General features: G+C 38.8%; 1 protein-coding gene across 3 annotated transcripts; it reads right to left on the bottom strand.

The window, feature by feature from the left end:
• Positions 1-557: 557 nt before the first annotated feature.
• postnb (periostin, osteoblast specific factor b) lies at positions 558-12,692 on the bottom strand. Of its 3 annotated transcripts, XM_069668592.1 has the most exons (22): positions 12,555-12,692; positions 11,987-12,085; positions 8,864-8,931; positions 8,490-8,647; positions 8,245-8,409; positions 8,016-8,162; positions 7,640-7,781; positions 6,584-6,796; positions 6,320-6,454; positions 5,525-5,673; positions 5,244-5,380; positions 4,920-5,050; positions 4,679-4,809; positions 4,255-4,357; positions 4,032-4,099; positions 3,621-3,666; positions 3,472-3,498; positions 2,797-2,994; positions 2,658-2,705; positions 2,419-2,493; positions 2,301-2,336; positions 558-1,193 (listed from the first exon to the last, which is right to left on the bottom strand). In XM_069668592.1, exons 1-22 carry the CDS (start codon positions 12,671-12,673, stop codon positions 1,165-1,167), a joined length of 2,424 nt encoding a protein of 807 aa, XP_069524693.1. In that variant the 5' UTR covers positions 12,674-12,692; the 3' UTR covers positions 558-1,164. The 3 variants fall into 3 exon arrangements, with proteins under 3 accessions (XP_069524693.1, XP_069524695.1, XP_069524694.1); XM_069668594.1 differs by lacking the exon at positions 2,301-2,336; XM_069668593.1 differs by lacking the exon at positions 3,472-3,498.
• Positions 12,693-13,747: the final 1,055 nt, after the last annotated feature.

Here is a 13,747-nt window from a genome sequence, read left to right as displayed (position 1 = left end):
AAAAACAGAAGAGCTGGGCCTGAACCAAAAGTCTGCCGCAACAGCTCACACAGGATCCGTGTAACCTGAGGGCAAGTATTTCAACTGGCTGCACGGTTAAAAAAAACACAAGCTTCAATATGATTTACACATTCAATGTATTCATTGTCATTTCTCTGAAAATAAAAACCACAATTACTGATGTTGTTAGTGATAATTAATGCCTCGTTTTCTTATTATGAAACTTACTGAAGTTATTTCATATATTGTATTAGAAAGCGAGACAAACTTTCTATCAACCATGGAAGAAGGTTTTTGTTTTTGCACATTAAAGCCATCTTTTTTATATACCACAAAAAGTCTTTGAGGTTTACAAAGGAGGGCTGCCAAGCTCCCTCTTGAGCAAACAGAAAACTCACTGGGCCACTCAGAAAACTTTTTAAGACCTTGTACTTGGAAGTACGAGCTGCATAATATTAAGATAGGACATTAAAAACTTTAGACACGCTTTTCTTATGAAATGTTGACTACTTAAGAGCCTTCGAAGGACTTAAAAAATGACTCCAGACAACAATCTCTTCAGAGGCTTGGCAAACTGGCATTTTTATATCAAAGAATGCACTTTATTGGAAGATGTTTGAAAAAACGAAACAAAAACGAAAGTAGAAAACCTGTTGCATACAATGTTCCAAATTATACGAGCAGAAACAAAATTTACAATAAACCTTGAAAAAATTACATCACGTAAAATCTATAAAAAACATAATTTCTGCTGAGACTTGATCATCAGAAACCAGCTAGTAAAATCTTACTGCTTCACCTTCACCTCTAGCAAAGACATAGTGAAGTTTAGAAATGAAAAGTTTTATTGCAACCCTAATGGCTTTGAGTTAAAAGATTTTATTACAACCCTGGCTTGTTCTGTTTTTAAAGTCATGCCAAAATGTTCATTAAAACACTGTTTGTATGCTGAATCAACAGTTTTTTTTGCCATTACACACTCATAATAGACACACATTCAAAGCACCACTAAATTGTTATAGGTTTGTTTGTGTCAGCTATACCCATTACAGTATATCTGAAATCACTGACATTGGTGTATCCCCTGTATTAAAACACCAGTTTTAACCTCTGGATTGGGTCTCTCTCTGCCTTTGCAACGCTGATATTCTCATCCATCTGTGCTCAGTCCCTTCCCCGCTTCCTGTTGCCAACTGATAAAGAAAGGGACAATGAAAGAACAATAATTACATCTCAGTCAGGCAACTCATGTTGAAACGATCATTATGTGAATGTAGTAAATTAACTGCATTAAAATTTGCACCAACACCAAGCTCAGCACAGCAGGGATTGGGGAGTAATGATAACGTATAGACTCAGAGCCTGCAGGTGAATGATGATGTGAAGGGAGGGCTCATGAATTGCTTAACAGTATGAAAAGCAGCTGCAGCGGCATTAGCACCAACCTTCAGCATAGCTTTCATATGAGCGTTATGATGGCAAGCATGGCAGCGAAAGACAGTTCACAGTTCACTTAAAGGAATAGTTGGACATTTGGGGAAAAATGTTTCTTTATTGCCAAAAGTAATATGAGAAGATTGTTACCATGTCTGTATGCTAAATAAGCTACATTGTTACCTGTTAGCAGTTAGCGAGACTGGAAACAGCTGTCTTTATTCTGTCAAACTGTAACAATTACCAAATACCAGCACCTCCAAAACGTATTCATTAAGGTCATATTGTCTTTGTTGGACAAAGTTTTATAGGGTCTTATGTGGCAGACTTTTTCTTGGCCAGGCGCAGACACTTCCTGAAGTCTCAGTGAGGTTGTCAGGCAACATGTGGAGACTTCAGGAAGTTGCTGTACCTGGTTGAGAAATATTTTGGCACATAGCCCGCAATGAATCATGTTATTGACTTACTTTCTTTCCCCGAAGGATTGAACATAATTTGTGAGTTTTTAAAGGTTTTGGTGGGCAGTTTTTGCTTCCTTGGGACAGAGCCAGGCTACCTGTTTATGCCTCCTTCCAATGCTAAGCTAAGCTAACTCGCAGCTGCCTATCGTTACAAATTAAATGTACAGACATAAGAGCCGTTTCAATCTTCTCATCTAAATGTCAGCAAAAAAAATGAGAAATTGGTGGAATTATTCCTTTAAGTTAGACAGCCATAATTGAAGGGGTACAATGGACATATGATGCAGGGAGACATGTATGCAATGTGGACAGAGCAGCGGACTAGAGTTGACAGCTTGCTCACAGGCTACGCTTGCATTTATTAAAAATGCAGGATTCCTTTAACACTGGACATTTGAGTTTTACCTAACACCTTTCTGGAAGAGTTTCTTCTTGAAACGCCTGCATTAAAGGCAAACACACATGTAAGTCACAAACTACTATTCTTTTTTTTTTTCTTTTTAATGAAACTGATACAACTCACCTTGGATCAGTCTGGTAATTCCGTCGGGTTTAAGATTAACATTCCCCTCAAAGGTGGTCATTTCTGAAAGGTCTCCTGAAGGAAGAAGAAAAAGGCGTGGTCACACATCCAACCATGTTATGTAGGCTGATATGCAGAGAAGTTTATTGACTATCCATTGATAAGTATAATCACAAGATCAAAAGGTCTTAAGGTTTAAAATAATAATAATAATAATTAGGTTAATTAGTTTCACCAACCTTCCAGGGCGACATTGGTGGTGCCAGTGCTGACTGAGTACTGAGGACCTGCAGACAGATGATTAAATCTCAATCAATAAATTGCAATAACAAATACTAAAACTACGAATGACACACTGATTCAAGCAAAACTAATTACCTGATACAACCCTGGTGACTTTGGTGACTATGGGATCCCCTTCGATGACCCTGGTGACCTTTCTGACGTTGGATTGGGCATCAATCACCCTGGTAACCTTGGTGACTGAGGATTCCCCTGGGATGACCCTGGTGACCTTGGTGATTGAGCTTTCCCCTGGGATGACCCTGGTGACCTTGGTGACTGATAAATCAGGAACTACAAATAAAGAAGGCTTGTTTCACTACATTGACACTAAGGCAGTTAAGCACGGCCCTTCGATACAGAGAATTTTCCATTTGTATGCAAGTATCATAACAAATGGACCTTTCACTGGATCTGAAAGGTTGCTTTCAGGACAAAAATGTGATTCATAATCAACCAACTTTAAAGAGCTTTACACAAAGCTGTTGTTTTTAAATTATTTAAATGTTTTTAAATGTTGCTCGTCTTGTCTTTCTCTGAGTGTTTTTCTATCTCAGACCCTGCATGTGTATGTATGATGTCTCATATGTGTGGAATTATTCGGATTAAGGAAAAGTCGTTTATCAGTTTGTGTCTCAACTGTCTCAACAGTCAGTACCCTCCTGATTTTTTCTGAATGTAACTGTTTGACCCAACAAATGTAAACTCTTAGACTTCACTGATTAGGAATCACATGATGATGATATTACTCTTTAATCATCATTACTGTACCTTCCCGGACGACAGTGATGATCCTCTCTAATGACAACAGGAGATATAAAGGCATTATTAACATTGAATGATGCCTTTTATGAGATTGAAAATAATGTATTTAAAAAAACAAACAAACATAAGAATGAATATAATATTATTTTACTTACTCATAAATGTAAGGGGGATTTCCTGATATCTGAATCCTGAAATGTACTGTAAAAAAAAAAGTAAGAATATTCTTTATAGCAGATTATAAAATGCTGAACAGCATCAACCTAGTGAAAAAAATGTGAATGCTGCAAAGAAATCCTAACATTATCTAACATGTGGGAAATTATCATAATTAAGAACAAACCAACTGACAAGTTCACTCAGAACAAACACATTATTACGCCCTTTTTTCAAAACCATAAGCTCAATGCTCTGCACAGATGGTATTCAAGCAGGTGCTTGTCTTGAACTCTATAATAAGTTACATAAGTAAGATTTTGGCAGCCATAGATGGAATATAAAAATCCTGCACCCTGCCCTTTAGCCTCGCAGCTTTAATAAAAAGAAGTAAATTTTTGATATGACACCTTGATTTGTATGTAAGAGATGAGCCTCTTCAATAGCATGAGGAAATCCTGGCTTCCAACAGGGATATCTGGAAGAAAGCGGAGGGCGTTAACTGCAGCTGAGCATTTACAACGGTTATAAAAAGGGTTCACAGAGTTCATCTCTTGGGATTTACAAAAACGACAGGAATCTTAACGGCACACATTAACAACACATAAAAAGTTGACTGGGTGGAAGCTGTACCTGCAGGATACAAGACTTGGTTGACGAAGTGAACGACTCCATTTGAAGCCATGATATCAGATTCAGGGACTTGGACAGTATTCACTTGCATAGCGTTGTTTGCCTGGGGGTGACATTTAAAACAATTACAGACAAGAAAACCATAAAATTAGGGGCTTGAATGAACATGTATTTTAAAGACTGAGCAGTTTACAATAAACACTTATCGTTATTAGTTTATTGAAGTTACTGAGTTCAAATTGAGATTGAGATATTATCAGACATTAACAGATTGGCGCCACCCTAAATTAACTTGATAATTAAAATATATTTTTATTTCTTTTAACATAAAAGCTTAAAAAAGGTGTAAAGCCTGAACCGCTCCAGGTAAAGTTTTATTGACTTAAGATAACAGATGTTCAGTCTTAGTGCACTAAATACTTACAAGCATCACTTTGAGGTTGCTGCCCTGGAGAGACTTAAGAAGGTTTGTCACTCCACCCTCCAAACCGCCACCAATGAAGATACCGTTGTTAATGTGATACAGAAGGATGGTTCTGAGTGCATTTATGTCACCTGAAATGAAGTTCAGCATACACATGAACTATTATTATTCGATCTTCTTGATCTTTAGATAGAAACACCTTCAAACACATCTAGAGATAAAGGGAGTCTGGGAGACCTACTCTTCAACAACTCCATATCACTGCCGCTCAAACCAGCAAAAGCCTGATCGCGTGGGGCGAACAGAGTGAAGTCTCCCTCCTGTCTCAGCACGTCGGTCAAGCCAGCAGCTTCCATCAGAGACAAAAAGATCCTGCAGCCCAGAGGAGAAAACAGTATGTTGGCTGTTTGAGAAACCACTAAGGACTGACATACTGCAACAACAGCACTTTCTCATTCCCATATGTTCCATGCGGATTTAATGGAAAGATTCAAAAACATGTGGTTTAGTATTTTGCAGCATTTAATAACGCAGTCCATCTTCTCCAACTTTGCTTTGTACTCACTTGAACCCTCCATCTCCAGTCAGAATCTCATACATAGTGTTTTCCGCTGGTTTCAGAAAGTTCCTCATGACATGGAGGGCCCCATTGCTTCCTTCCTTACTGCCCCTGACCAGACAGGAATTCTCAATGCACACAGCCTGCAGAAATAATCCAAAGGTTAAAGGCAAGGGATTGATGTTACATCTCAAAGACAGAGGAATTAATGGTCAAATGATATAGGAGTAATGCATAAAGTGTGTGTTTAATGGCACTCAGCCAAAACTTCAGAGAAGAGAACTCACTGTGCGATAGATGAAAACCCTTAAAAATTTTCCTCCAATGGTCTCCAGCCGCTGGCCATTGTACAGCTGTCCCAGGACAAGCTTATTCTTCAAGATGTGGTTCTCCAGGATAATCCTGAGCCTACTCTGATCCATAGACAACACTTCATCTGAAGCCGAGAAAATGCTTTAAATTACCATTAGATCAAACATACATGCACCATTATGCATTTAAATCAAATGTTTTGGCTTTAGCAACAGAAAAGCCATTCATATTGTCATTGTTATTATTTTGGCCACTATCTTCCCGACAGCAGCAGCAGCTGCCACAGCTCGAGCTGTGAGCAAACTCATTTCTGCTCTCAGTGACCTGATTTACTACACATTTCTGTCGGTCATGAGACATGATTAGTAGGTGCTGAACATGGAAGAACTTGTGCTTTGGATGTAAGGTTCCTGTTATATCCAGCTGTTACTCTCTTTTGCATTCCTTACACCTATTTAAAACTGAATGTCGATAAAGATAAAAGCATTCACCCTCAACTAATTACACATTCTTGAAACAGAAACAAAACATCTCCACTCCCTTCGGGTGAAGTTCAGGAATGTTCTCTGGGGGAGTGGGTTTTTGGTGTTACATGGCATGTAGCTTCTGCAGGGTCTCAATAAATCCATAATTCCCCTGAAGCGCCAAATATGTACATTTCTACTATTTATGAGTCAGCATACGAGGGGAAAAAATATTTGAGAATATGACTGAGTGTGGTAAAACCAGGTATCATATTTGGCCAGCTGTATAATCAGTATATGACTCACCATTGAAGGCAGTGTCGAGGGGAGCCAGCAGAGTGTACTCAGCCTCTGGTCTCATGGCGGCAGAAAGGCCAAGCTCGGACACCATGTCACCAAACTTTGACTGGGAAGACCCCACCAGTTCCATCACCTGTTTGGCTAAAAGAGCACAGAAAATCCCAACCCCCTTTAAATAAAGTTACATAAAAACATCTGGTAAAATATATGGATTTATGTCTACAGCCAGGTTCACTCTAACCAGAGGAAAAGAGGAGGCAGGAGTTTTACCTGAGTCTGGCATAAGTACTTTGTCAATAAGGTGGATGACACCGTTTGTGGTGACAATGTCCTTCTTGAGCACCATCTTGATGCCATTGACTGTTAAGCTTTCGCCATCACAGCCGATCTCGATGTTGTTGCCCTCCATGGTCTCATAAGAGCTTCCAGCCATGATGGCCTCAGAGCACTGAACCGAGTTCAGGAGGTGGAATTTGAGGAGAGCTGAAGAAGAGAGACAACATATTAAATTAATGTGTTGTTGTGTATAGGTAGAAGTTGATTTCAATGCAGAGTAGGTCAGCTGTCTACATGGACTGTTTTATGTGTTTTCCCATTTCAAACTGCAGCTGAGGAGAAGCACCCTGGGAACCTGGAGACCCTTTGGATCCCTGGGGTCCTTGAATGAGAAAACTTGGGATTTCTTCAGAGTTCTGTTTAACTTTCTGTGAAATGGTGTGATCTCACATCATAGGGTAAGCTGTGGGCTAATAAAAAGCTTTGGGTTGTTGCCAATTTGTCCATCTTGCTCAATGAAGCAGCTGTTTCCTGCCTCTAAAAACAAGCTAATGTCAAATATGCAAAGATTCTGCACTATTTGTTGTTTTCTCTGTGATATTTGTGCCTAAAGAATGTAAATTACCTACTCACACAACATGTGTAATTCTTAAAAACAGAGAAAAGTGTCAAATGACGTGTCGCGCTGTTTAACTTTCCAGCCACAATTTCATGCATGACTAGAAACTTAGAGACTTATTTTTATTACTCTTTGACATAACTTTGTTATGTACAGTGTGCCAGATGTGTGTAAGTTCCATATCCATTGTGGCTTCATCTGTTTTGAATTAAAGTTCAACATGAGAAAAAAAAAACCTTTAACCAAGTCTAGCAGACGTGTTTCCAGGGAACCACTGCATGTCCTTTCCCATTCCTTCATCATTAATGATAAATATGGTCCCAGTTTTCTACTGTTAATATAAATCCCCAGTTTCTGCTGCAATGTTTAAACAGCCTTGAGTGGACATTTAGGAACAGAAACAGACTTCTAAAGATAAAGGTCTTGTTTACCATTTAGGGCCGTGCTGTCGCTCTGAATTCTCTCCAACACATCGACGCCCAGACTGTCAAAGGCGGCGTTGGTCGGGGCAAACATAGTGTATTGTCCTGGCTCACCCAGCTTCTCCGACAGTCCAGCGTTAAGAACTAAGTCCTGATGAATTTATTGTATGTTAGGTATACTATAAAATACAATGGAGTACAGTAGAAACAACATAGGCAGGATAAATGTAACAACACAACGATTGTCTTGATTGTCTATGAGTGATAAATGGCTCTGCATGCTTTCAACCTATTTTAACAGTGTTGCAACTGTGTTTGCAATCACTACAGAATCATTGTCTTTGACGGTTTTATATATTTACTATCCCTCTATTTGTGTACTTACACTTAGAGTTGTCAGGTCATCGTTAACATCGATAACATCCTGGATCGTGCTTCCAACAGCGCTGACAACACGGTCAATGACATGAACAACTCCATTGGTTGCAACCTGGTTGCCATAGATTATCCTGGCGCAGTTTACAGTCACCACCTGCACATGACATGCACCGCAATGTTATACCACTGAAAAGTACAAGAAAATGGCTATGAAAGTACTGAATGGTAATACCTACCCCATTGGAGTAATGGTTAATATAGAGACCAAGGTCATTGTACATCGAGGTGACGGTCATTCCATTCTTTAAATCTTTGGTCAGAAGGCGTTTGTTGGCCATGTGATAGTGCAGAGCGTTGTACAGTTCGATGTTCACATTGCTGACCAGTGCAGCTCTCATGTCCTGTTGGATAAGGAAAATGAGATGTTAAGACCTCACAAACAACAAAGTTTCACATACTTTTGCTGTTGTCCTTGACTCACCTCATCAAGTTCCTCCCAAGCTTCATTGCTTGGGGCAAAGAAGGTAAAGGATCCAGACCCCTCAATTTCAGGCCTCAGCTTAGAAATGTCAGAGTATTTTTGGGTTGAGGTGGCCTTCACCAGACCCAAGGTGCCGTACACATGGTCAATTGGGGCCACTAAGAAAGACATTAAAAATAAGCATAAGCATGTCTTTGAAACATTTAAGGCTTAAAAACCTAAGTTTTTACACATGTTGATAATATGAAACAGCATCCTCCTCTTTTTTATTTAGTCTGACTTCATAAATAGCACACAGCTGCTCTACAGTTGTTAAACATTGCCTCATGTAACCCTGATGTGTTTATTTAAATGTAACACTTAACACACTGTACCTGCAGGGCAACCTTTGGACACGCCATCCATCTTCATGTACCCGGGGCAGCACTCATAAAGCACAGTCCTGTAGGAAAACACACACACATCAAATGTGGGTATCACATCAAAAAGGGGCACATCTTTGAGGAGTCTTTCAACAGAGCTGTGTGAGAAATTTGTATTTTTCTGGTCTCCATGTATAAGCTGAATCATCATGCAGCGTTGGTCTGGTTTATACATTGTTTCCACATGTTCCTCATTATAACCGCCATTACACAAACAGACCGTGTGATCCAACAGCTTCAGCCAAAATCTAAAGGAAAAGGTGCCTGTAGGATTATGCTACCATTACAGTAGTAGATTTATATTAGCGAGACCTCCTCTTTGAATCTAAACAATTAGTTTAGACTCTAATTGGCATTTGGTTAACCTCAGCAACTTTATAATTTTGGCTTGCAATATAATTAGAGTCGATTCGTAGGAAACTTGGTTAACACAAGGAACATTCAAAGGGTTTGATGGTCTCAGAAAACCTTGGAGTTAATCTAAAAAACAACATTACTCAGTTGTCGCCAGAATTTCTACGGCTTTTTTCACACAGACTTTTAGAACATACAAAATGACCATTGTTATTTCTTTTTTTAGATAAATGAGAAACAAATTTTAGCTATTGGGCAGACATTTGAGAAGCAGTGTTTCCACTTTGCTAACCGTGAACACTGCTGGACACCATAGCCTGAGGAGGATAGTATAATTCAAAATGCAGCTGCTACATATAAACATGACTATACCCCTTGTGTCAGCATGCTCGAACATGTTGAAACTATAGCATTGTTTCCAGCTCTTGGAAGACCAGACATTTGGAGATGTACCTTCACCTCAAATAGCTAACGGGTATGCAACAATAAAAAACCCACAGGACAAAAAGAAAATCACCACAGATGTACCCTTACTGGGGGTAAACTATACCGCATGCGCCCAGACTTAATTACTGTTGGCTGCCCAGTTTTTACTGTTAGGAAACTGTAACAGGATAACTGCTTCTTTTCCCATTGTTCAGCTCAACATGATTAAGATAATCATGACAAATAGCAAGTCCACGTTTTCATACAAGTTCATAACTTCAAAATGTCACAGGTGAATGTTGGTGAGTACCATGGAACAAATGTACGACACACAGAAAGAATCTACAGTGGACAGCCAGCAATCAATGAGTCTTTGGGTACAAAAGACAGACTTCAAGTAGAAATGTGTTTCATTTACTGCAGTGGGTTTTTATGGCTGTAAGCCACTGCTGATGTCTCACACAGGTTACAGACTGAGGCCTCGGGGTCATGGCTAACTGCACCTCTTAAATAGCTGTACTTGAATGGAGTTGGAGGGACGGGGATGAGATCACTCCAGTCCTACTGTGGCAGAGTCAGCAAAACCCTCGCTACATTGCTCTCCCACACAGAGGGATTGTGTCTGGCAGTGGATATGGAAACTTTTGATTTGTCAGCGTCTCTATAAAAGAACTGTTCCACTGATATTCACGATCACTTTGTAAAACATTATATAAGACATGTGGCTTTATTCCAATTCAACCCATCACTAATGGGCAGTTTGCTTGTTCAAAGTTTTCTTGGAGACAGAGCTGCTCTGGAAGCAGAAATCTTCTCATTTGTTGAGTTAAACCTCAGTTGGGGAAGACAACTTCGGCTGGGATTAATAAAGTTAGATTGAGCATTGACTGCCAGAAACTACTGTAAAAGTGCAACTGAAGCCAGATGAGATCATCTTGGTCAGTGAGTTAGCCTTTTTGTTTATGCCGAAGATGGTAATGCTTTCCTAATCTGTGTGGACGCTGATGTCTAAAGTGGGTGTATGTGTTCATGGTGTTCATGTACTACTATAGAAAATATGCTGACTTAAAGAAAAAAACATAAAATTGAACGGTTATCCTGAAAATGGTTTTGTTACTATGCTTTTGAGCTGTTGGGATTTATCTTGGGAGCTTTTGGAGGTCATGTTTGGAGGTGTGATGGGAGGTTTGGATGGGTATCATTATACCCAAAAGTTTCGTTTGTGAACCCAAAACTTTTGGATTCGCAAATCAAACATTCAGATTTTCAAACATAACTTTTGTATTTGCATTAAAACATTTTTTGATTGCAGTGTGGAAAGTTTTGCTTTCAAACCTATTCTTTTTGATTGCATAATAAAGACACAAAATTAACCCTATAAAGATCAACCTGTATTTTTTTGAAACTATATAAGTCAACTCCAGTGCAGCTCTGCTTGAATAAATATTTGTGTAACTCAAATTGGAATCTGTAGTACCAAATTTCCTTTTCAAGGACCTATCAAGAATGCACTGGAACATTTGTAAATCAGTAAATCCCTTTAAATTCAACTTTTGCTTACAAATCTAGATCCATTGAAACAGATAAAATTCTTTGGCTGTTTGCAACGTTATTATTTGGCAAGTTCAGTGAGCAGTGTGTATTCACCATGAGGAGCTAAGCCTATTCAGAGAGCTAGGCTTGACTTTGGCATAATGCAAGCACAGAGGGCAAGCTGAATATGCGTGTGAGCGAGGGGAAGGGGGCAAGACTGTAAAATAGCCATGGCTTTGATCCACATTTAGGCACAAAAGTGCTGAGAGGGCTGGAACAATAAGAGAAAAAGAGGTTGTCTAAATGATTGAGCTGAACACTTTTCCATTCATGAATACAGTCAACATTTTGCAGCCACATCACATCCTGGAATCAGTGGTTCACCACTGCGGCATCCAACAACGACCAGGCTTCTAAGTTATAAAAACCCAACTTTCAGTTTATAGGATCGAACGGGACTTTCTTCAATACAAAGGATTTAGGGCTGCGTCCATAAATGTGTTTTTCATTTTAAGCGGTAGTTTGATTCAAAGTAAGATAACAGATGTCGGTCTCTATGGAAACATTCAAGTTTCCATGAAAGCTCTTAAAGAAGCAGGAGAAGAAGAAGGAGACACTGAAGGGAATTGCTACATTTTCAAAAACTTAAAAAACCCCGAAATGCTGATGTTAATGTTTTTAGACATTGGACATGTGGTTGTAATGCTCATCTTTAAACAAGAGAAAAAACATGTCCTGTTGAAAACATGAAACAGCACTTACGCTTTCTTTCCACAGATGGCCCCTTGGTACCAGTTACGACAAGTGCTGAAGTACTTCTTCTTGGTCCCCATGACTTGCTGGAGCGCACAGACATTGGGTCTGGTGAGAATTAAGGGTGAAGCATTAATTAACAGGTAAAACACATGGGTAAGATTCTATGGAAAACTATAAAATAAGTTATATATAAATTATCATGACAATCTGCCCTGCTGGGTAAGTCACAGGTATTCAAGTGTGAATAACTATTTTACAACTGCCCCTCCTGCTTCTAAATATCAATGACATCCTACATGCTGGATATGAAATAGGTTTGTTTGACTTGATTTTTTTTTCTAACCAGATGTCAATTTATTTAATAACATCTCATGATATGCCATTAATGAACAAGGCATAACAATGTAGCTGACTTTATACCAAAATTGAAAAGACAGAAATGTAAAGAAATTATACTGTATATTGTAATTCTCAGAGTTTAAGAATACAGTATGCAAAATGAAACTATATGGCATTACAAGGGTGTCAAAAAGCCCTCCAAATTAAAAAAAAAGAAAAAGATTGATAAGCTTACCCCTCTTTTCTTGCCCTGATGCGACTGTGGGCAACTATCTTGTCATAAGCTGAAGAGTCAGCCTTGTCAAATGTAGAAAGCACAAAGAGTGCAAAGGCAGCTGCAAAAAGGAGCTTCATCCTTGATTTCTTTGCTAGCCCTTCCAGACCCAGAGTAACGGGAGAAGACTCAGAGTGGGAGTTTATATAGTGCAAGTCTTACCCTCCACTCAAGGAGGATGGTAACACTTCATGCATGCATGGACCACCCAGTACCTCTCAGAGAATCATATGCGCAAATGTACAGGGCTTTCAAATTGTATGTGAGATGATTTATACTAAGTGGATTCTTTAATATATGATATAATGTATGAAGAGGAATCTATCAGATCTGCGTCCATAGCCACATGCTTTGTAAACTTTGCATGTTTTTGTTCTCTTTGCCATTCCTCCCACATGCAGGTTTAAAGTTGCACATATTTAGATGTATTTTTATGAAAATATGGAAGTAAAAGATTAGTGTTAATTTTACTTCTTTAAAGGTTTTTATGGAAATGAAAAAGTGACATTACAGCCTCAGCACAAAGACAACATTACTTAATTGACATGTTACTGCATTGCATAGAAACAACCTTAAGTTATCTGGTCATATAAAACCACAAGGCTCAGTATTAGGGTTTTAAACAAATGGCTTAAGTAAACATAAATCGCAGTGCACTTCTTCAATAAGACTGAGCAAATTATTTAAAACCTTGAGGCTAAGTGCCATATTCAGAGACAAATATAATAAGCAGATGGGATTAAGAATTCAGATTTATCTTCCCTGTTAAAGTGTCATTTATTTGGACCACAAAGAAAACAGAAATTGCATAATCCCTGCTGAATCACTGCCAGAGCCCTGATAGTAGAAATATTTCAGTATGTAGTTTGCGCCACCTAGTGGTGGGGGGTTAAGCTTGCGAGACTCAGCATCAGTATAAACATACGTTATATTTTCACATAATCAGGTTTACATCGGAGAGAGGTTATAAACACTGAAACTCTTAAATTCTTTAAAAAAATAACTAACAAGACACAGTGTTTGTACTTTGATCCTAACAATAGAATCTGGCTACAAGTACAAACACACTAAGGAGATAATTGTCTGTGAAACAGATTGTCAGACACATGACTTCACATCTTGGAATCCTAGAATAGTTCTAAGAAAATGATTAT

The sequence above is a fragment of the Semicossyphus pulcher genome, unplaced genomic scaffold (genome assembly GCF_022749685.1).
Source record: "Semicossyphus pulcher isolate SPU_LCO1_2020_fin unplaced genomic scaffold, fSemPul1.0.p SCAF_19, whole genome shotgun sequence".
NCBI lineage: Eukaryota > Metazoa > Chordata > Actinopteri > Labriformes > Labridae > Semicossyphus > Semicossyphus pulcher.
This window is presented reverse-complemented; position numbering and strand designations above follow the sequence as displayed.

What these genes read in the sequence shown, in the direction of transcription:
- postnb (XM_069668592.1), bottom strand. Translation starts at nt 12,673, where the DNA reads ATGAAGCTCCTTTTTGCAGCTGCCTTTGCACTCTTTGTGCTTTCTACA. An exon ending in CTTGGGAGGAACTTGATGAG is followed by an intron (nt 8,410 to 8,489) that starts GTGAGTCAAGGA and finishes CTTATCCAACAG; the next exon opens with GACATGAGAGCTGCACTGGT. An exon ending in CCTCGACACTGCCTTCAATG is followed by an intron (nt 5,674 to 6,319) that starts GTGAGTCATATA and finishes TCTCGGCTTCAG; the next exon opens with ATGAAGTGTTGTCTATGGAT.